Source organism: Lipophrys pholis (genome assembly GCF_963383615.2).
Source record: "Lipophrys pholis genome assembly, chromosome: 10".
In the NCBI taxonomy this organism is placed as follows: domain Eukaryota; kingdom Metazoa; phylum Chordata; class Actinopteri; order Blenniiformes; family Blenniidae; genus Lipophrys; species Lipophrys pholis.
In genome coordinates this window covers 9,906,179-9,929,127 of record NC_137640.1, presented here as the reverse complement: position 1 = coordinate 9,929,127, position 22,949 = coordinate 9,906,179, and the positions used below count along the sequence as shown (strand labels likewise).

At 43.1% G+C, this 22,949-nt stretch overlaps 1 protein-coding gene across 1 annotated transcript; it reads left to right on the top strand.

Annotated features, from left to right (window-relative positions):
• The first annotated feature begins 275 nt into the window (after window positions 1-275).
• Window positions 276-22,042, top strand: tjp3 (tight junction protein 3). The gene is made up of 30 exons (XM_080472714.1): window positions 276-410; window positions 8,235-8,291; window positions 8,807-8,931; window positions 9,084-9,186; window positions 9,275-9,566; window positions 9,720-9,823; window positions 9,907-10,096; window positions 10,186-10,261; window positions 10,342-10,442; window positions 10,535-10,625; window positions 10,977-11,156; window positions 11,352-11,455; window positions 12,028-12,112; window positions 12,838-12,914; window positions 13,479-13,575; window positions 14,536-14,624; window positions 14,737-14,809; window positions 14,953-15,026; window positions 15,194-15,257; window positions 15,361-15,517; window positions 16,957-17,065; window positions 17,150-17,369; window positions 17,454-17,659; window positions 17,754-17,849; window positions 17,969-18,045; window positions 18,177-18,387; window positions 18,545-18,645; window positions 19,468-19,992; window positions 20,746-20,804; window positions 21,104-22,042. The coding sequence occupies exons 2-30, from the start codon at window positions 8,244-8,246 to the stop codon at window positions 21,225-21,227; spliced, it is 3,858 nt and encodes a 1,285-aa protein (XP_080328840.1). The 5' UTR covers window positions 276-410; window positions 8,235-8,243; the 3' UTR covers window positions 21,228-22,042.
• The last annotated feature ends 907 nt before the right edge of the window (window positions 22,043-22,949 follow it).

Genomic DNA, 22,949 nt, shown 5'->3' with positions numbered 1-22,949 from the left:
TCTGAGAATGTCCGAAATAAAGAATAAAAAGAAAAGAAAAACGAAAAGTAGAGAAATGTGGTCAGAGGTAGTGAGAAGAAGCATAAAGTCTTCAGGGAAATAAAGAATCAGAAAAGTGAGAAATGTCCACGTTAGTGATTTCTTCTGCTAAATCCGGGAGCAGGACGTCCGTAAAAAGGAGCGCAACGTCCGTGACGTCACCACGTCAAGCTGGCGTGCTGACGTCACGAAACTCACCTGTACGCCGTCGCCGCGCCTTCCCACCTGCTTTTTTTTTTTGTTCAGGAAGATTCAGGAGAAACTTTTCAAAGTAAAGAAACAGTCGCGACGAGCGAGTGAAATTCCGAGGAGCAGGAGTGTGTGTGGAGAAAAGCGCGAGCTGTTCGGCCACAGAGAAAAACGTCACACAGGTATGTTTGTTTGTTTGTTTGTTTGTGCCACCGCTTCCTGGTCACAGGTAGAATCTACATCCATCAGTGCTGTGGAGACAAATTGAAGCTGGACGCAAAGTTAATCTTTCACTGTTGTAAACACGAGACACTTTTGTGCGTGTTTGTCTAAATTAAAGCCATTTAACCTTTTTATTAAAAGACTTAAACGGTGTTTAGCCGGGACGCAGCCATGTTGAGCCTTTTCAGATCAACGAGGTTCAGATGATGACAAGTCAGAAAGTTGATCGGGGAATTATAGAGCTGCTGTCATGTTGTGCTTTATGATAAAGGTCGTGTGTGTGTGTGTGTGTGTGTGTGTGTGTGTGTGTGTGTGTGTGTGTGTGTGTGTGTGTGTGTGTGTGTGTGTGTGTGTGTGTGTGTGTGTGTGTGTGTGTGTGTGTGTGTGTGTGCGCGCGTGTGCGCGCGTGTCAGTCAGTCAGTCAGTCAGCTGCGAGCCTCACTTTCTCTCTCCTGGCTTTACTGGTTCTGCCACACTTGCAGGTTTCTACCTGCCTGCCACCTGAGTTTCACAGTAGTTTCGACTACATTCCCCAGCCGCCTCCTGGTCGTCTCCTTTGACCCCCAGTCGCTGTATTTACTGATAAGCCGCTCGACCAAAGGCCGGATCAGGTGTTTTCTCTCTTCAGACCGGAGCCTCGCTGATCTGGAGGATTCCTGACAAACACACGAAGTCTTAAATCAAGTTGAAATGTCTCTACTATCGTTTTTATCAACATCCAGCCGAGCCAGACCTCGACCCCCTCAGCTGGAGGTTCATCATGCGGTTGTACATTTACACATCCTCAAACAAATATATTAACTCGACTGACGCAGAGGAGCAATGAAACATGCTGCTTTTTTAATAAGAGATATATTCATGTAGAGTTCTTCATCGTAGTTTTTCACGTGGAAGTCTTTGCAGAGCTGCGTGCAGCGGTTCAGTTTAATACTATACTGCTTTTAATGAGAATCATTTCACATAACGAACCAGTTGTTCTTTAGGAAACTTATTTAATAACCCTGGTTAGTCCCAGACCATTTGTGCAATGCCAAGTACGTCGTCAGTTAATGACCTATATAAAATGTGATTATTAGGATTTAAGTGAAGTAACTATTGAATTTAGGAAATACTAAAGTGTAACACGAGAGGGAAGAGATGAAACTGGTATAACAAAAATAAGAAACTTGATTTCAGAACAGTTTTAAAACTGAAAACATCTGAAAACGGGAAAAATCACCCAGTCCAGTTTTCGTGGCCCGTCTACAGGATCGGAGGAAGTTTTATGAAAATATCCAAATGTCCAGTTGTGATTGTTTTTCATGGGACTAATGAGCTTGTTTTAAACTGACCGGTGCTTTTCTACAGTTCTTGGTTGCGCGTGACTTAATCCCAGGAGTGTTTTTCCTGACGAAGCAGCAGCAGCAGCAGCACTGCTTTTAATCTTTTAAACAGTTTGTTCTGTGAGACTTGGGAAGAAAGATTTTACTTTATGGTTTCATTCTCTGTGCACAAGAGACTTCAATTTCATCTTGATGTCATTTTACAGATTCTTCTGTTAATGTGGAACGATTGTTTGCGAGGGATTATTTTAGACATAATAGAGCTTGTCGAGCAGCTCTGAGACCTTTGGTTTTATAGAGAGGAGGCACGACCTTTGAGTGAATGTTCAGAAATCGGTCAGAAGAAGCGAAGCGTTGGTGCCGGCCTTGTCGTGGACCCTCCTACTGATGTGCTGCCGAGATGTGGCGGCTCTGTCCGGCACATGAACCGGAGAACTGTGACACACAGAGGCGGTTCAGGTGACCGTTTGTTGTATGGATCCATTTATTATTGGAATAATTCATGTCAACTTCCTCTTATTGATTTTTTGATTTTTTTTACACTTCTAACAATCATAGACACTAATATAATAAAATAAAAGGTGCTCATGATGTTGCATATTATGCTTGAGGTTGTTGTACTATTACATTTCACTGTTAATCTATTTATCTCAAGCACCAGCCTCTTTTGTGGCGTCAGTTAATCCGTGTTTGTGTCCCCCCGGGCCCACCACCCAAACTCTCACATAAATTAGTAGGTGAACTGAACGAAAGCTTTGGCTTCTGGCGCTCGTCAGAAGCTTTTAGTTAAAAATCTCAATAAATAATCTTCAGCTAATCGTTTCTCTCAGAAGTTTATTTTGTGATTTCCATTTGTTTCTAATACAACTAGAATAAGTTCACACCTAATAATGGGTGTTTTAATAATAAAAAAAAGAAAAAGGCCAAGCTCTGACCCCCAGATTTCTTTTTTTTTTATTGTGAAATTCTAAAGTGTCCCAGTCGTGTGAGGCCCAACTCACACTTTGAAAACCACTGGCTTAATGTGTGATTCAGGAAAAGGTCCAAACAAGAAAACTTCAGTTGTGTACCGAGGAATCTGTAGAGGAATCGTGTGTGTGTTTGTGTGTGTGTGTGTGTGTGTGTGACAAGTCGCCGTGAGCGGAAGCTCCAGCCCTCTGATCTTTGTAATAACAGGCGCTCTGTGGCCTCTGCAGTATTTGTCCTGCAAAGCTCCCGTGTTTACCCTCAGAAGCTTGGCTGTTCCTCGTCACCCTCTAAATGCTGCGTTTGGAAATCCGTCCAAGGCTCCTTCCTTCAGTCATTAATATTTATTAGAGCTGCTCATTTAAATGGTGTCCTGTTGAAACGAGGAGCTCTGGAGAGGAGAGCCGGTAGTTTGCATGTGAAGGCAGCCAACCGGAGGAAGTGAGCGAGCGAGAGGGGGGGAGGGGGGGACGATACACCTCAGCTGAGTGCTTGGACCTTGTAAGTATAGTAGTTGGTGGCCATGTTTTCTTCGGATCAATGAGTAATGCACTACGCGGCTGAACCGAGGCCAGGACCTGACATCTGTTACGGGGCTTCCTCTGGTTCTCAAACTGTTGGAGATTCTACTATCAACACAACAATAAACTGTAGATGAAATAATAATATTGTTGAAAAATTAACTATATTGTGTGTTTATATATTTGGTAAATAAAACGTGTACATCGTGAAACAGTTTCCGCCGATGTCGCATCAAGTATTTGATTGAAGGTTTGAGATTGAAAACGATTTTTCAATATTTTGTAGAGTACAAGACAGGATCTTCAGCCTTTTTAATAAAAAAACAGCATTTTCTTCTTTCCACCCTGCTATCAGAGCGTTGTCTGAAGCCAGAAAACGTTCATAAACTTATAGTAAAGAGCACGTATAAACTTTTAAATATAAGTCTGCTCTGCATATAGCAGCTGTTGTATTTGTGAAATGAAAGGACAATTTTTTTGCTTGAATCTTAATTATTCTTATTCTAATTATTCATTATTAAGTTAATTCTTGATGTAATTTAGTGACGGGATGGAGTCACACTCGGCTCCAGTCGGTGTTTGCAGACCCCCGGTGCTGGTTGGTAAACAGTGGCCGGTCCTGTGGTCGAGGGAGTGAACAGTTTGGTTCCTGTCACTCTTTAGGTAGACAAACTGCCCCTCCCTCTGAATCATTTGCCTGCAGGTCACTGTGACTGCTGTCTTGAGGAAGCAGGGCACCGACGGTCAGACGGACTCGCCCACACTCCGGGGCGAGTCTCGGGGATGACCCTGAAGCGGAGACCTGCGTGGAACCTTCCCGGGTTTGATCCTCCTCGGCCTCGGCGGGGCCTCCGCTGGAGCCCAGGAAACGTGACTCAGGGCGGGAGAAGCTGCAGAGTAGCAAACACCCCATCAATTATTAACAGCCCGGCGCTCTCATTCCTCCGTCGTAACCATGGCACCCAGCAGACTGAAACTCAGCCAGCGGCCCGCCGCTGCCTTGTGGGAAAGTTAACCACGCATACCACCGACAGTGGCAGCGAGTGGATCTGTTGGACTCTCCAGATGAAGCTCCAGACGCACAGCTCATCTGCCTGAGGCGAGGGAGTGACCTCTAGCTTCTCTGGACTTTCAGACAATACTTTTTTGTTTAGGTTGTTTTTGCTGTGGCAGCTTTATTTTCTTTTCCTTTTTTGGGGGGGGATCTGAAGGTGTGCTGATGTCTGTCTGAGACATAAAGAGAAGGTCGTTCACTGACCTGCAGCGGGACGTTTTACTTTTTGGAGAAGGAGACCGCAGAACCGTTCTCGTCATGAATCTGACACAGCGGATTAAACTGCTGAAGCATTTTGGCTCGATGCCCCCCGAGCCTCCTCCACCTCTGCTCGTGGTCCCTGTAAGTGGAAGGCTTCCTGCGTAGCGAGACGTTATCATTTGGATTTATTTGGATTGCACATGATCAGCCTGTAGTTCCTGTTTCCCCCATCACAGAAAACCAACAGTAATATTAATGTGCTTTAATTCACAGAGGGTTGCACTTTGTATTTCACTGATTATAGCTTTTCACACCACTTCTCACCATTTTGAGCCACAATAAGACAACATAATTGAATCCTTGTGCCTCTTTTTTTGATGTGTTTTATGTGTTTAGATGCGAGAGCGCATTATTGTTCTTCTTGGAAAAGCTCAATAATGTTTGTCACCATCTGGTATGAACAGTTTGGTTTATTCAATTTAATTATGTGATATTGTAATGACTAATATCAAGGTGTTATTTGATTAGGTGGGGAAAACAAAACATAAACGCACCAAATGTGTCCTGTTAAGTAAGCCTATACATACGTTTACCATCCAAGCTTTAGTTTTAACATGCTGCTGCAGAATATTTATACAATAATGTCTATAATAAGTGTTGCAACACCTGACGACTTGTTGGTCTTTCACGACTTTACATACACAGAGTAAAGTATTTAGTCTGCAGCTGGATGATATTTACATATGAATACATTTGGATTGAAATAGTGAAACTTCAATATATTCTAGATGCATTAAACAAAACGTATTTCAAACATTGTTTAATTGTTTTTTATTGTAAATTCAAAACACGATCAAAACACAGTAGCTGAAAATATTAGAATATCTTATGAGACCAAAGAGTTATCATAGAACATCAACTAAAAGGATTTTTAGACTTTGAGTCTAGAAATGCCTGAAAGAACAACTTACTCTCCACTGATATTCACTTTTTGGGGATGTATTGCTGGAGCATGTCTGTATGCCGTCTTGTTTAAGGCACTTTGTTGGTCTGATATCGCTCTGTGTGGCTTTTTAAAGCTCCACCTTAAATCCACCTTCGCTTTGGGGCACTGGAGACTGACTGAGCGGGCAAAGGTTGATGGGGGAGGAGTAATCTCCAGGTGAGGTGCTTTTCCTCCCCCTCGTCTTCCTGCCGAGAGAGAAACACCCCAGATGGTCAAATTGCAAATAATTTCAGCAGCGAGATCGAGTTTCTGCTTTTACGGCAGCCGGCGTCCGCACACAGCCGTTCGGAGCAGGGAGTAACTTGAGTGGGAAAACTGCGGATCTGTGATTGTTGGCTGCCGCCGCCGCCGGTGTCATATGGAACATAAAGAGCTGACTGTTCACTCAGCGCTGTAGCCCACAGGTGTTTGGTTCAGGATAGAAATCCCAGTGGGAAAATGGAAGTAAGATTCAAAGACCAAATGGTGAGTGGAGAGGCAGAAACACAACCGAGTCCCCGCTGTAGGATCTGAGCAGCATTTCTGTAAATACAGCAGGGTCGCAGTCCGACGTGAACAAAGGATGTGAAACACCACGGCTGTTTGGGTGTTGAAGCTGCAGGAGGGTCAGAAAGACCTGCAGACTTCTGGATTTTCATTTCTTCTAACATCTGATTCTAATTTTAACTCTTGCCGCCGTAGTGTTGCTTCACTGAATTTGTTACTGAGATAAAGACAATTTTTTTTTTAGGCTTTAATAGAACATGAGGCGATTTTGCAAATACTCTTAATGTATTGTCAATGTGAGAAACAGATGCTTACTTTATCTCATCCTGACTTGTTCTCCACGTCGAAGTCGTATCGTTGCTTCAAAAGATTGTTTAAATAAGCTTCTGCATGATCACTTTCATCCTTTCAGCAAGCCCTCTGTAAACTGATGCATCTAAACCAGTCAGTCGTGCACCTAGTCTTTTCACAGTGGCCTGCAGCGGCTGAGACTAAACGTTTGGAAGCTACAGGAGCGAACACCAACAGCCTGAGGTATCAGCGTCAGGTCAGGTTAGAGCTTTAGGGTCAAATAGGCGCTTGGCACAAAGAGGAAAAAAAAAAACTCCACAGCAAGCTGTTAGTTTGAACAACCAGGTCAGAGACTTTAGTTTATGATTAACTTGGTCAAATAAACTCATCACAGGTTTCCTACTGTACACCTCCACTGAGCTGCCTTCACCTGTAAGGTTGATTTGTTTAGTGTTTTCCATCTTGTGTGTACGTGGCTGGCTGATGTTGCTCGATCTGGGTGGCGGCGGCACCAGTGCACGGGGTCACCAGGGTTGTTCTGGGTTCAGCAACGCCACACATGATGTGTCATAACAGATATTGTTTATTAGACCTAAATATGGTCTGCCAGCCATGCTCAGACTGAACTTACAATATGAAATAAAAAACGGTTGAATTGCCTTCAGGTGCATCCTGAGTTAAATAGGCTCCATGACTTCCTGGTGGAGGTTGTGTCGGTGGGGATTTGCCCCGCCCTCGACCTCGGCTTGTTCCACTGACGATTTGACCCGTCTGATGCTATCCAAACCCTGTTTGACTGTCTCACGCAGCTCATTAGTTGTCATTTGCGTCGGCATTATATGTTCATATAAAATGTGTTTTACACTTATCAAAGTGACGCCGCTTGAATTCGCCGTCACAAGAGGACCACATCGAATGAATTTATAGGGACATTTGTGCTGTTTGAACAGGTTTTGTGAGGCTGTGACAGGATTGCTGTCAGTGAGCAGAAAATGTAATTCACTGTGTTTCAGTGTGCAGGTACACGTCGCTGTGTGGCCGACATGTGCTTCGGTAGTTTTCAACCACATTTTTATCGGCTTGTGACGCTGACGAAAGCTACGATGCCTCCCTCTCACAAGACTATCTGGCTTTACTTGTTCCTACTGTACTACACCAGGTGTCCTCCTCACTCTGGAGGACGCTGTCCACCCTCTTGTTTTGGATCCTGTTGACAGCGAGTATGTGGAAAATGGAAACCGCGAGAGGCATGCGGCCTCGTAGGTGCAGCGAGTAGAGATGGGGGCGTGTTCTCGAATCGCCTATGTAAATCTTTTCACAACAAAGCGCTGGAATGGGATGTAGAACTGTGCTGAATGAAACCAGACATAAAAATACTTCACTGTGGCTGTTTACATTTTCACATCTACAAATGATGAAGCATGCTGTGTTGTTCAGGCAATTACAGGACGCACTGTCATTAAAATATCTTGGTTAATCAATAACATTTAGACTTTTAAGTTACTTTGAAAATAAAGTCAAACTGGACTGTATATATATATATATATACACAGTATATATATTTTTTTAAACAATCCCCTATCTATACTGTTCTGTGTGTACGCTCAGCCAACCATCTCCAGATGTGGTGTGTTGTCAGCAGCTTGAAGCTATAGGAGCGTGTAGACACGGAGCAGGTGGCTCCTCCTCCAGACCGGTCCAGCAGGCTCCAGCACGCTGACATCACGTCCAGCACTACACACACACACATACACACACGCTCACACACACACTTTACCTGCTGGGCTCCGGCTCAGCTGTTATCCTCGTAAGGACCTAGATGATATGACTGGACTGATTTATAATTACATATTTGACCTACATTTTTTATTTCTAAATGATTTAATTATTATTTTGTGTGTGTGTGTGTGTGTGTGTTTTTTTTTCTTTTCTTCCAGAAACCAGGTATGGAGGAGCTCACAATATGGGAGCAACACACAATTACTCTTTCCAAAGTAAGTGATCACTGTGTTTGTTTGTTTTTTTCACCCCTTTTTCCATTGAAAGGAAATTTAAAAACAAACTAGGATACAGTAAATATTTCAGACTGGGTATCTTCGGTGGGTTTCGTCTGGCGCGAGTGCAGAACTGAGCCTCGGTTTATGGCAGAGGGGGAGTTTCACCCTAGTGTCGGGAGGCATTGTGAAGAACTCTCCAGCGGGGAGCTGGACCATGCTTTAGGCCTTTTTAGTTTCACGGCCCAGACGGTGACAGGAATTCGGAGTGACACACCCTGCTGCACCCCTCAGCTCCAGCCGGCTTGTCGTCTCCAGCCTCGTAGTGAATACCAGTGGAATGTGCGCCGTCTTCCTCTATCTGTCCTCTGAATCTCCCCGCGTCTGCTCATATCGTCCTCTGCCCACCTTCTCTCCTGCATTCTTTCAGGCCCATTAACACACAACTTATCATTTTCTCTGTCTGATCTCTCGCTCTCTCTTCTTTCTTTTTTTTTTAAATCTCAACCTCTCAGGATCCCAAACTTGGGTTTGGTTTTGCCATATCTGGAGGTAAGGACAAGCCGAGCCCGGACAATGGGGACACGGCCGTGGTGGTGTCGGACGTTCTGCCAAGCGGACCAGCCATGGGACGCCTGTTGTAAGCTAAACACCTGTGGTATATACTGAATGCACATGGGGACTTTTTCTACTGTTTCAATAAAAAGACACATGACCGCCTTGTCTGTTTATTTACCCTGAAGGTGTATTAGTCCAATTACAGAGTCACATGTTTACCTATTTGCCTTGCAGCACCAAGGACCAAATTGTCATGGTCAATGGAGTGGCAATGGACAATGTCCACTCTAATTACACCATTCAGACCCTCAAGACATGTGGCAAGACTGCAAACATAGTAAGTGGGAAGCTCCAGCTAGAATTCTCTTTGTTTTTGTTTACTAGTTGTTCTCTTCAAACCTCACGGCCCGTTTTGCCTCCTGCAGACAGTAAAACGCCCTCGAAAGATCCAGATCCCAGCAACAACCAACAGGCCTACCCGGGCGGCGTCTCACTCCAACTTGCTGGATTACGACCCTCCCGCACGAACACGGCGCTACTCTGACGGCAGCGACAACCGAGACCGCAACCGGTACCGCGCCCGCAGCGCCTCGCCTGACCGCAACGGACACGGAAACGCACTGCCGCTGTTCTCGTCGGGCTACAAACGGCTGCCGCACAACAACTTTGCAGAGAAACCTTTGAAAACTACTTTGGTCAAAAAGAAAATCAACGACGGTGAGACCTCAGACACGAGAAAAAGTGTTCTTTATTCCTCCTTTTCCCCTCCAAGCGTTTCTTAATGCTCTGCAGAACAAAAGACTAAAGATCTGAGTTTAGCAGCTTTTATCCAAAGAGAACACAAAGCTCTTATTGCCTTTCTCTTTTCAGAGTATGGGTTGAAGCTGGGCAGTCAGATCTTCATCAAACACATGACAGAAACGGGCCTCGCCGCTAAGGAGGGCACGCTGCAGGAGGGAGACCTCATCCTCAAGGTGAAGACTTCTGCCTCTTAAGTTGTGGAGACACCACAGGACACCTGAGCTTGTGTGTTGAACGATTTCTTCCGCGCGAACAGATCAATGGTATGACGACGGAGAACCTGTCCCTGCTGGAGACCAAGCACCTGGTGGAGAAAAGCAGGGGCAAACTGACGATGACCGTCCTGAGGGACGACCGCAAGTTCCTGGTCAGCATCCCAGAGGTGGAGGACAGTCCTCGTAACAGTGAGGACGACCGCCGCAGGAACAGCAGCTCGGAGCTGGAGGGTGAGGGATCCGCCTTCACCGAGTGGTGAATATAGAGACATCGTCCATTTTGAAGGATTATCTAATCATTACTTTCTTTGTCTTGACAGACATTTCAGACATCGATGATGACATTCCCACTCGCAGGACATCGCGTCATCCCACCAGAGAGAAACGTACTCGCAGGTACAGACCTGCTGAAACTCAGACGATATAATACGTCTCTCTACAATTCTCAATTAAACTTTTCTTAATCTCTCACCTAGAACCAGAGCCGATCCTCCACCGCCCAAGTCTCGGGATCCTTCACCGACGCGCTCCACCTTGCCGCGGCCACTCGCCACCAGAAGCTATGCGTCCCGCAGGGGTCAGTATGAAGTCCCAAAGCATGAAGTCAGAGACATACACCACAACAACTCCGTTAAAATAGATTACTATATAAGCTTCTTGTTTCTTCAGCTCCATCTGATTCAGAGTCTGACCGCAGTGCCTCGCCCGTCCGGAGAGAGAGAGTCAGTTCAGACTCCAGAGATCATTCCAGCAAATACAAGTGAGCTCGGCTGGATGCTTCTGAAGCCCTCGTGAAGATTTCTGTTACACGTGTTGATGACAAATCAGAAATATGAGTGAAAGCAGTATTGAGCTTTATAATTTGAGTGTTTTAATCAAATATCAAAGTGTTTTTGTACATAGTAATAACTAGATAATTCACAAATGTTTTGCCATATAGGAGGAAATTCTGATTAATTTCTAATACATGTAACCCCGTTATTGGTACTTTAATATCCCTGCCTTCTTTGTTAATGTGTACTTTCTCATAAAATCCAAAAGTCTAACTATATAAAATCCAATAATATCATATAAGAAAGCATTCATTTAGGTTTTGTTTTTTTCAATGCAGACCTCTGCCCGGCTTGTCCGCCCTGCCCAACCCCAGGTCCTCTCCAGTGCACCAGAACTGGACGGCGCCTCGCTCCTCCTCCTCCGCCTCACGGCCCCGCAAGCCCGTGTCGGAATCGGACTCGGACCGTAGCGCCTCCCCGCCTCCGCGCAGAGAAAGCCCCCGCCCTGAACGATACCGGTACGCGCGTCGCTTCACTGACCGTGGAGATTAAATTCTTCATCACAGAGGATGTTTAGATTGTCAGCTTCTACATGGAGATTCGAGAAAAAAAAGAAAAAAAGCTCAATCTTTTCAGGATTTCCATGAACTTCTGTGACCTTTGACCCCGTCACATTGTTTCTGACTGACGTGTGATGATATTTCTCTCTGCAGAGTTCTTCCTGATCTTTCCCACTCGGGGCTCAGATCCTCCCCCATCCCTGTTCGCCAGGACTTACCCAGGAGGGTGAACTCGCCTGTCAGAGTCGTACACCGAGGTCAGTACACACACACACACACACACACACACTTAAGCTTCACTTTGTATTTGGCCTCTTTGACAATATTTACTTGATCTTTGAACGTTTGCTGACGAGCCGGTTGTCAAAACTCAAATAGGACTGAGGCTACAAGAAAACATGTTTGACAGTTCTTAAAGGAAACATCTAACCAACGCTTGTGCGAGAAGGAAAACCCTTTTACTCTTTGTTCACGATGGACTTTGTGTCTGTGAATATGCCTTTCATCCTTAATTTTAAAGAATGTTTTTAAGTTTCAGATTTACTTACAAGTTGAGACAGAAAAACCTCAAGTGTAAATAAATGTGATTTTTACTTAAAAATTAAGCCTTTTTATTCAGCATTTTATAGTTTTATATTCAGATATAAGTTACCTTAACAATGGAAATCCTTGTGGACAGGAGTCCTTCAACTGTCCTTCAGCTTTTGTGTTTTGCATTCTAGAGTAACAATAATAATGATTTTAAAAAAATAAAATAAATAAATAAACTATTCTTCTGTATATTTAAAGCCAAAGTGTGTAACATTAGAAACTTTGTGTAAATCCTCAGATTCTGATTCGGAGTCGGACAGCGTCACTTCGCCTCCTCTGAGGCAAAGCACTACGTACAGTCAGGACTCCCTCAGCAGATACAGGTACAGATGAAGGGCCACCCCCATCTCTACACCCCCCCCACCCCCACCCCCCACCCCCAACCTGAAACTACGAGATCTCATGGACGGGACTGTGAGCCGACCAGACTGCGCTCATTCTTAACCATAGCTAATCATGTGTTTTTTGCCTGCTTTTAGAACAGAAACTTAGCCCTTAATGATTTGTGGCTTTTGTTGTTTTTACTCTTCTTTTGTGCCTTAAGTACACTTCTTTTCTTTTTTATTACAAGTCTTTTGTTTTTGCTTGATTTGTGTTGACTGTATATCGAGTGTGCTGACAATTTGTTGACCAATGAAATAAAAGCGACTTTCATTGAACATGTCCCTGTAAGTGTTGATTAAACGGAGGATACTTCCCAACAAAGCAGCTGTATTCAAATCAAACGTCTGCAGAATTGCTCATCGGTCATTTTAAAATATGCATGTTTAATAGAGCATATATATATAAACTCTGGAACATGATGAACTAACTGCAAACTCACCTGTTAAAATGGGTAGTTTGAGTCCGTCACAATGCAGTTTATCATCAGAGAGAGACCGAGAGCGCTTCCCTCAGATAATAAGGTGAATATTGAATATCTCAATTTCATCCTCTCATTAATCATCATCATATCAGCCACTGGTCCCCCCCCCCCCCCTCGCCAAACGTAACTGAGATTTGTCGTCTTCCTCCTCCCTCACTCCCACCTCCCTCTCGTCTCTTCCAGAGTCCTGCCAGATGTTTCCCTGCAGCCACAGCTGGACCCGCCACGGCGGAGCGCCGCCAGCAACCCCCCTCCGAAAGGTGTGTGTGCGTACGCACAATAAATCCGTTTGTCGTGATCATTAGAAACGTCTGGTAGAATCAAATCTTATTGCTCAATAGACTGCGTTTGGTAACTTCTGCATTTCTTCCCATTTCCTCTGAAATAATGACGGTAAATCATTCCGTCACATAAAACATGATTAGGTAGTATAACTTATTTGTTATTTATAAATGGCAAACAATTGTGTTTATTTGTACTGAATACAACAACAACAAAATCACACTTCAGGAGATGAGAAGATAACTGGAAGCTCATATTTTAGAGAGAAACTCTAGAGAATAACTTTAATGTCATTTTATACATTCTATCAACATTTAAAGGATTTTCTTTAAAGTAGTGTACCATGTCAAAACTCTTAATTCATACACATAAAAATGATATGTTTAAAAAAAAAAAAACATCCATCCATCATAGATGAATAACAAAAGACGTGTAATAATGATATAAACTGTAATTTATGTGTGTATTTTAAGTTTTTTTTTCGACATGCTGACGTATGAGGTTGATTTAAAATGACGGCTTTGATTCTCTGGCTTCCACAGCTCGCTCCGGGTCTGAATCGGAGACGAGTTACACTTCTGTCCCCCGCAGAGTGTCCACTGACAGCTTACCGTCCAACACATCCAGAACCAGATACAGGTCAGACGCGTTCTTTATGCTTTGCGCCGTTTTTACTCGCTTTGCTGCTCGACACATCACAATTTACATTAATATCTGTCTGACGGGGACGAGACAAGTTTAGTCCCTCGTCAAATTAATAGGAACGTGAAACCGAACCAACTCTGGAGGTTTCTTATGGACGTGAGGCAAAGAGGACTAGAAAGTGAAACACTGAAGTTACAACTTCACTCTGGAGGTTCGACTAGTTTGTCTGCTTGACAAACAAGTTGTGCGCTCTGATGCACATGATTGGACTTCCTGTAACAATTGCTTCATATCAAATTTGAACTGCTGACAGACAAAAACAAGCTGACACATTTCACAACGTCACCCATTGAGACTTTATAGCAAATGATGAACCGTCATATCAAGTGCAGACAAAAGCAGCAAGTTAATGTTTCAGAATATGTAGAATATTATCAAATAATTCATCACATTTATATCGTGAAACCACATTTTTTACATATATTTTCTGATGAGCTGGCAGTGTTTTACTGTAGTAATACTCTTATTTTAATAAATGTAATTCTTATCTTTGCTCATTCAATTTTGGAAAGCGGTCCATCATACAAAATGAAGCATGTATTCTTCAATTTATTATTTTTTTTACTTATTTATTTTCTGTATTTTGTGCACATTCACTAACAATAAAGAATTCTGTTCAATTTAGTTTAGTGTAATCTGGTGTGGTGTTGTGGAGTTTGTGTTTTATTTTTTATTTCATTTCATTCTATTGGTTTCTACTCTAGTGTTTTTGTATTTGATGGTCACAATCGGTAATAGTGAATAATAATGTGTAGAGTGAGTTAGTTTCTCAGTGCCTTTCAACTTTTGCACATGATTAAACACGTTTATGTAAATACAAACTGTGTATATCACGCGTGTACTGACACATTGTGACATTAGCTAATATATATTTTATTATGTGCTTCCCTCCAGAGTCCTGCCTGAGAAACTTCCTTCAGCCGGTTTGAAGCAGGAGGCCCCTCGCCGCGCCCCGTCTTCGCCCATCAAGCCGCCTCCTGATGGTCAGTTTGCTTCTGCGTCACACACACTGATCCTCATTCTGTATTTGTTGGAGATTCAAAAGACTAGAGTAGGTTCTAACCTCGGTCTCCGTCGTGTCGTTGTCTCACTCAGACTCCTCCGAGTCAGACGAGCTTTCACATCTCAGGAGATCCGGCAGCTCAGAGCGCGAGGGCACTCGTCGGAGGTACAGCGGGAGGAAATTATTCACCTCATTATATATATATATATATTTATTTATTATTATTATTTTTTTTTTTATTCAGACAAATTATTTAACAGGTCCTGACATGTTCTGCAAAGGATAATCTTGACCTCTTGCCCCCACAGAGTTCCCCGTCCTGCGAATGGCACCGGCACCGGCAGGTCGGGCATTCCAGTGAAAAACAACCCTCCCGTCTACAGTAAGACCCCCAGGGACCCTCAGGGGCACGATATAAGTGTTCGACTTACAGAAATATTTACGTGTCTTTTGTGGTTCCTGTTTTGATTTACAAATGCCAAAACATTTCAGACCATTAATTATAGTCACACCAGATCGGCCTCTCACTGTTTCCTTTGTCTCCGTCAGACAAGCCCACAGAAGAGCCCATCTATTCCCTCCCTCCCGACTCTTATCCGTCGTCAAATCCGGGGTGAGTAGCGTCCTCTTTATTTTTGGGAATGTTTCTGAGCTGGTTAACGCCCCGCAGAATTTATTCAAGCGCTTTGACTCTTCTCCTTTTCCGTGGTTCCCAGGTACAGCTCTGATCTGCGCACCGTGTCATTTATAAAGGAGCGTAACCTGGGCCTGAGGCTGGTGGGAGGCAACGATGTCGGTATCTTTGTGGGTGGAGTTCAGCCCAACAGCCCCGCGTACGAACAGGGAATGAAAGAGGGAGACCAGATCATGCAGGTGACCTGATGTTGCATGTATTTTTACTATTGAGATTAGAGGTAGTGAAAAGGTCCTGTGAATGCTGAGTTCGGTATATAGAAGCAGGTTAGAGTGCACCACTGAAAGCTCTTTTTTTTTTTTTTTTCTGTTCTGGAAGAAGTGCGAGAATTCATTTTTTCCGTATTTTGGTTCTGTTCACCACCACGATGGGTTATAGATGAAACCATCATGTTTAAGTGCAGCTGCTCGGATTTATTTTCAGCGTTTCCATCCGAATCAGGTCAACGGTGTCAGAGTTACAGCACGTTTATTTGTGCCCACCGCTTCCTTTAAACAATTGAATAAAGTAATGTGTTTATTATAAACAAATGGTCTCTTTCAATGGTTCCAAATCCTCTATTCTGTCTCTGTACATAATTACAACCTGGAAACTCACAATAGTGAAAAAGAATATGTCACAGTATTGTTCAGGAATGAAGAAGTTCATAAATTTTGAACTTATTTGCAGTGAATTTACTGACCAAATCAAACATACAAGACAAAGCAGAAGGTCCAGAAATGGTCTGTTAAAATGAACTATTTTCTCTTCCAGTTTACATTAAACGGATAAACCATTTTCTCTGTTTTAGACGCACATGAACACAGTGACCAAAACTGCTTTAACAAAAAAAACACACCACAAAAAGCCAACCCCTCACTTTTTATTTGTGATCATAGTTTAACCTTTTATCAGGTAAGTGACCATATTTGGTAACTTTGTCCTTTTTTCTTCCAAAATAACAAGAATTCGTTTGACAGCAACACGTTATTAGTGCACCAGCTCGCCTGGGAAAAAAAAAAAAAAATGTGACAGTATTTATTCACAGTGCCTATAAAATAAGTGATATTCGCTTGATATTTTCAATCACTGAGATATCAGTGTATATTGATAAAGCGATATTTCACTATATTTCGCAACAGAAAGTTTTATTCAAAGTGGCTTTATATTGACATTGTTTTCTGTCAGTTTTGCATATATATATATATATATATAAATTTTCATTACGCATGATCTGCACCACAAAAAAGAAAAACTTTAAAGTTAACATTTTAAGATTATCATGACACTATTATACCTGTCCGGTCCACGCAAGATGAAATTGTGTTTTTTGTGGCTGCTGAACTAAAATGTGTTTGACACTGCTGGTCTTGAGGATTCTATAACCTCTCCCAGAAATTTAATAAAAAAAATACTGCATTGAGACTCATTTTAAGCTGCAGATCATTAAATACTTTGATCAGTTTCACACTTTTCCAAGAGAATTTACAAATACATGGAAATTAATAGTTAAAAAAAAAATGATTGGGTAATATCTGACCCTGTAAATTCTCCACTTTCAGTTGGCGCTTCAGTGAGAGCCCTGTAAAGGGTTAATATCTACATCCAAGTGTGGCAAACTTGCTTCTGTTCTGTTTAGGTCAATAATGTTGATTTTGGCCATTTCACACGAGAAGAAGCCGCGGAATTCCTCCTCCATGTGAGGACAGGAGATCAGGTGGAAATCGCCACGCAGAACAAGATGGACCGTAAGTGTGTCTGGAGGGGGGGGGGACGGGGGGGGGGACGAATCGCATGACCTACTTAACCAACCTGACATTACCTCTGTTTAGTTTATAAGAAGATCATCGGGTCCAACCTTGGAGACAACTACTACATCCGCACCCACTACGACCGTGAGCCGGAGGGCCCCATCGATCTGGGCTTCACAAGAGGGGAGGTGTTCAGGGTGGTGGACACAATGCATCGTGGGAAGATCGGCAACTGGCTGGCCATCCGCATGGGCAATGACCTGCGTGAACTGGACAAAGGCACCATCCCCAACCGAACCAAGTGAGGAAGGAGGAGGCAGAAGTCAAGTTGAAGCAGCAGCAGCAGCCACAGTTCAGTTGACCGGTCTGTATCTTTCTCCTGCAGAGCCGAGAAACTGGCCCGCCTCGAGCAGGCGCAGCGGCCCAGCGGGGAGAGGCAGGTTTCAGGGCCCAGGGCCGAATTCTGGAAACTTCGGGGGCTCAGAGGGAATAAAAAGAGTGAGAAGAATGACCGGAGGTCCCGTGACGACCTGCTGCAGCTCACCATTCAGGGCAAATTCCCGGCCTATGAGAGAGTGCTGCTCAGGGAAGGTTGGAGGGTTTTGTTCACACTTACACACACACAGTTGTTTATGTGTAACCTGTCAAACAAGTTTTTAACACAGTCAGTCGTTTGTTTGTCCAGCGAATTTTAAGCGGCCCATCGTCATTCTGGGGCCTCTCAATGATATCGCCATGGAGAAGCTGGCCAGAGAGATGCCTATGGACTATGAGGTGGCAGGTTGGTTTCCCCTTTTTCACATTTTCTGACCTTCTAATGGGGAAATGGAACTGTTTGCGTTTTCTTACGATCTCCTATACACGCATGAACCGTATTTTCCCCCCGTTGCATCATCACAGAGATGGTTCCTCGCCGTGGAGGCGACAGCAGCTCCACGGTTATTAAACTGGACACTGTGAGGAAAATAGCAGAGAAGGTGAGCGGCGCAAGAAAAAAAACCTACTCTCCCTTTCATAATGAAAGTTGTGTTTTCTCTGCATTCTTGTTTTTTTTTTTTCTTTATTTTGAAGTCTCACTCTCTCTCTCCTTCCCCCACCCACCCCACAGGACAAGCACCCTCTGCTGGACATCACTCCCACTGCAGTGGAGAGGCTCAACTACATCCAGTACCACCCCATGGTGATATTCTTAGATCCGCACAGCCGGAAGGACGTGAAGTCCATGAGGCAGGAATACGACCCCAAATCCAACAAGAGCTCCAGACGCCTGTATGCACAGGCCCTCAAGATGAGGAAAGACTGCAGCCACCTGTTCTCAGGTAATACCTGCTTCAGCAAAGTCTGCAGCATCATTTTACACCTCAACGCACGATCAACATTTTGCAGTACAGAGGGTCACCAAGCTGTTCTTGTGTATTTATGTCGTCACGTGTTGCAGATGTATTACAGCACTGTTGATTTTATTGTTGCCTCCAGCTCGTGTCGACCTGCAGCCCGGCTCCAGTGCCTGGTATCGGTCTCTAAAGGATAAGATCCGTCACCAGCAGTCCAAACCTGTCTGGGTGTCTGAAGTCACGGTACGACACACACACACACATTTATAGAGAGAAAAACCCAATTATTTCATATGGACAAGCATAGGAGACAATAGGAAAGGAAAAACTTTCTTTTACCCGGAAGAAACGTCTGCAGACTGAGATTGAGACTATTAAGAATAGAAAAGAAAAAAGAAACCTCCATCTTTGAAAAAGCTGCTGTTGTGCTGCCCGTCTATAAATAAATACTAAGGCTCTCACAGAGCTGTAAATAACAGCAATTCACCATTTTATTCCTATACCTCACATGAGTTGATGTGTACGTGTTACTTGTTATGACATACTGATCTAGTGATCATTTACTCCTCACTGTGGTCAATCACTGACAAGGTTTATCAGTTTGTACAACACAGACATTTGCGTACTGTGATTATGAAGAAGGGCCAGAAATGAATGTGTGAGTACAATAAACATTTACAGTACAAACATGTTGAGAGGTGCACAGGCAGGTCGGACGTCTATGCTGTCTCTGCTTGAGTTCTTCTAGTGAGGACAAAATCAACCCAGAATACAGAGTTCAGAGGGTAACTGGAAAACACAGACTTTCCCCAAACTGAAATGAAACGAAACACAACAATGGTGCCAACATGTGAATTACGGAAGACGTTTTCAGAGAAGTTCCTTACTTGGCATTACATTTAGAACCAGATTTATTCGGATGAGGGTGGAGGAGACACATGACAGGTGTGTTTTATGGGACAGAGTTGGAACGACTCGCTGCTTCTGATTAGATGTTTAGTTTTTTTGGTCTGAAAATGTTCTGAAGATTGTGTTGCGTCTCTCCAACTGACAATCCTGATCCAGTTGGAGAGTGGTGGAGAGCAGGATCTAGATGCCCTGGATCAAACCCAGACGGACTACCTCAGTGCCGCCAGCGACCTCGAGGACACTGACGGAGAGGCCTTCACGGACGGAGAAGCTTACACCGACAATGAGGAGCTGGAGGAGTCCTACCCCGGTCAGGACCTAGCCCGGCGCTCCGAAGAGACCCGGATGATGGGAGCCGCTTTAGCCCGATCTTCTGAGCCGGCCATGGAACCAGACGACCGCGATGAAAGAGAAATCCCACCGCTGATGCACGTACCCGAGCTCAGGTCGGTCCGGCGGGGATCCGACAGCGCCGCAGAGGAGGAAGATCCCGCCCAGCGCAGCTTCACAGACTCAGACTTCAGTGCCGGCGATGTCGCTGCGCCCGCCACGCCGTCAGACGGACCACCGGACTTTCGGCCTCCTGATCCCTCCGGCCGGTACGCAGTGAGCGAGCCCTCAGACGACGAGGGGAGTTTTCATCCTGCCAGCCTGTCGGCCATCGAGGGGAAGCTACAGCAGGTTTGTGCTCTGGGTTATTTCATAGCTTTTATAATTATAAACTAATTTGCAAGCCAATCTAAAACTGCAATGGCCTCTGTTAAAAGAGAAAATGTCTGAGCGAGTGTTTGGAGAGCCTGTATTTTATTTTATTATTTTAGCCGCCATGAGAAACAATTATGACGGTAAAACAAAGAAGGCTCAAAACATTACAGTTTGTGTGTAATAAATCTGAAATATATTGAAGTTTCACTATTTTTGACATACAAGAGATATCAAAAAGAACTTTAATTTCCATTTTATTCAAACTTGTTTAGACTTATGTCCTGCATGTAAGAAAACACAAAAGAATTATGTATTCGGTGGTCATTCATTGATTAATTTGAGTTTCCTAAGTAGAAAACATCCACGAAGGTTTTAAAATGAAATGAAAACTATTGCATTCCCTGCCATGTTGTTTTTAATAGAAGTGTTTTGCATCAAAATGATCTGTATGTTTTATAGGATGTGACCTTGTTTCAGTAAGATAAACGCGTTACCAATATGACTAAATGTCATGGATTGAGTCACGTACCAAACACTGTTTAATCTGTTTTTAAGGGACATTTTGCAAGTTTAGAAAGTTCTAGTCTTTGATATTTTGAACTGAAGTGAATGGTGTCTGATAAAGACAGAAAGTTGATCCCATCCTCTCACACTAACATGAGCCAACGAGTTAAAATGGGGTTTTCCTTTCTTGTGATCGGGTTGTTGTTTTGTACTCCTCTCCCCCAGGCTCAGGCAGCAGAGCCCCAGGCCCAGGTCGAGGAGAAGAAAGGCCCTCAGTTCATCGTGTAAGTCTTCTGTTGCTGTCTGCAGCATATTTGAACACTGTAACGGTTAACATGATAACAATATACTGCATATTCCATGTAAACAATCTAGCAGGCAGAACAAATACTGTTGTCAAAGTCTTGACAAAAGTGGAAAACAAACAAAATGGACGCACACACAAGCAACCTGCATATTAACCACGTCTGTTCATTTTGCACATTCTGGCCTCATATATTCAGCAGTGGGACGAGTGCAGTTTTCATTCCTGCCGTACTTGTCTCACACAGTCGATTTGAACTTGTCCGTCCTTCTCTCCCAGGCTGGCACATCACCACCAGGCCGTCCAGTTCAGACGCACACAGATCCGAGGTAGCGACAGCTCTGATGATGATGATGAGGAGGACGCTGAGGATTTTGAGTGGGGCCCTGCGACTGAACTGTAGACACACGGAGGACTAAAGCTGCTGCCAGCTGATCTAACGAGGACAGACATTGTTTGTGGCTCATTCTGTGATTTTAGTTTTGACGTGGTTGAAGACGCGAGGTGGCCTCCGTCAACTGGAGTCCAACATCTGAGACCGCGGCGTTCAAGATCATTTTGACTTTCAACGACAAAATGTAACATCAGAAAGAAGAGGTTGTCAGATGAATGTTACGATCAAAGTGCCTTAAGTTTGTTTTTTTTAATTTAAAAACCCTCTGCGGAACAAATCGGTTTACTTGTTTATATTGTTGCCGTGATTTACAAGTGGTAGTTTGATTGGAGATTCTATTTAAGTGTGTGAGATGTTTGGATACCTTTTTTTTTTTAATCTCAACATGAGTTTGTATTGTAAAGGTATCTATACTTTCCTAATCTACAGTTTTAATTTACAAACTTCATCACTTTATTACCACATCATCACACATTATTGAAATGGATATTTACGTCATCATTGCTGCTATAATCATTCCAATATAAATAAAGTATACAAGGAAAGGTATTAAAATGAGTAGAAACACTGAGCATCGATGTAACATGTATGAATTACCTTTGTTTTTTATACGTCCTAATTGTTAGAGGCACTTTGTTGTTGTTTGATTTGGTCATTTTCTTTTTTTTGTATGTTTTTTAAACGCATATTTGGAAAAATTAACTACAAAAATGCTTTATCAACAAAAATGTATTTTACTGTCACTTTTTTTAACAATTATGTACATTTTAATGCATTTTTAATAAATGTAATGAATTAAGGTGTCGACTAGAGGCCTTCAACTTACTGCTGGACAACAACTTACTGTGGAAGAGAAAATCAAAAATGCATGGCAGTGGAACAGAACACTACTATATATATATATATATATGTCTACATATAATAAACCAGGGGGAAATTTTGGTTAATCAAAAATCCAGAGGTTTGACGATGGCACTCTTGCCTCACAGTGGAAATTTCTCCACTTCCACTCCAGAGTTTGCATGTTTTCCCTGTGAAAGTGTGGGTTCTCTCTGGGTAATCAAATTACATTCCCATGTCCAAAAACATTCATTCACCATTTTTTTTTTTCTTGTTTGTGGTTTGCATAAAGGATACACATTTAATCTGATTATCGTACGATTCACTCTGGAAAAGCCAGAATTTGAGAGATAATTTTTAACCAGTCTGCTCAAGAGCTTCTGACTGGATGTAAACCTATACAGGGAAAAACACGTGTATATTTTTCTCTCTTCTCAAGTTTTGCATGATCTTCCTTGTGTATGGTTTTCTCTGGATACTCTAGTTTTCTACCACAGAAGAAGAAAATCCCAATAATTATTAATGAGGGTAAATTATCAATAGATGTATAAATCTGTACTTGCACTTTTGGAAATGGGTCGTACATTTCTAGAATCAAAGTTAATAATAGTTGCCCACGTTTACACTCTTTGTCCCAGAGGGCCGTGTTTTTTTTTTTTAAATTAACCCTACTTCAATTCGAAGTCTGCATCAGACTGAGTCACATTTATGAATCCTGCACTCAGGTGGTCTGTGGCAAACGTGCTTCCTGTTTCCAGAGTCAGAACCTAACATGTGGAATCTGCATTTAGTGTTTATATAAAGGAAAACTTGAAGGCTGAATCCAAGGCGGATTTCTTTTTTCCCCGTTTGGTTGAGCCCCTTTTCAGTTTTATTATTTCATATTAGTTT

Coding starts and splice junctions, on each gene's coding strand:
- tjp3 (XM_080472714.1), top strand. CDS start 8,244: ATGGAGGAGCTCACAATATGGGAGCAACACACAATTACTCTTTCCAAA. Junction 10,443..10,534: donor AAGCTATGCGTCCCGCAGGG/GTCAGTATGAAG, acceptor TTGTTTCTTCAG/CTCCATCTGATTCAGAGTCT. Junction 17,066..17,149: donor CACGCAGAACAAGATGGACC/GTAAGTGTGTCT, acceptor ACCTCTGTTTAG/TTTATAAGAAGATCATCGGG.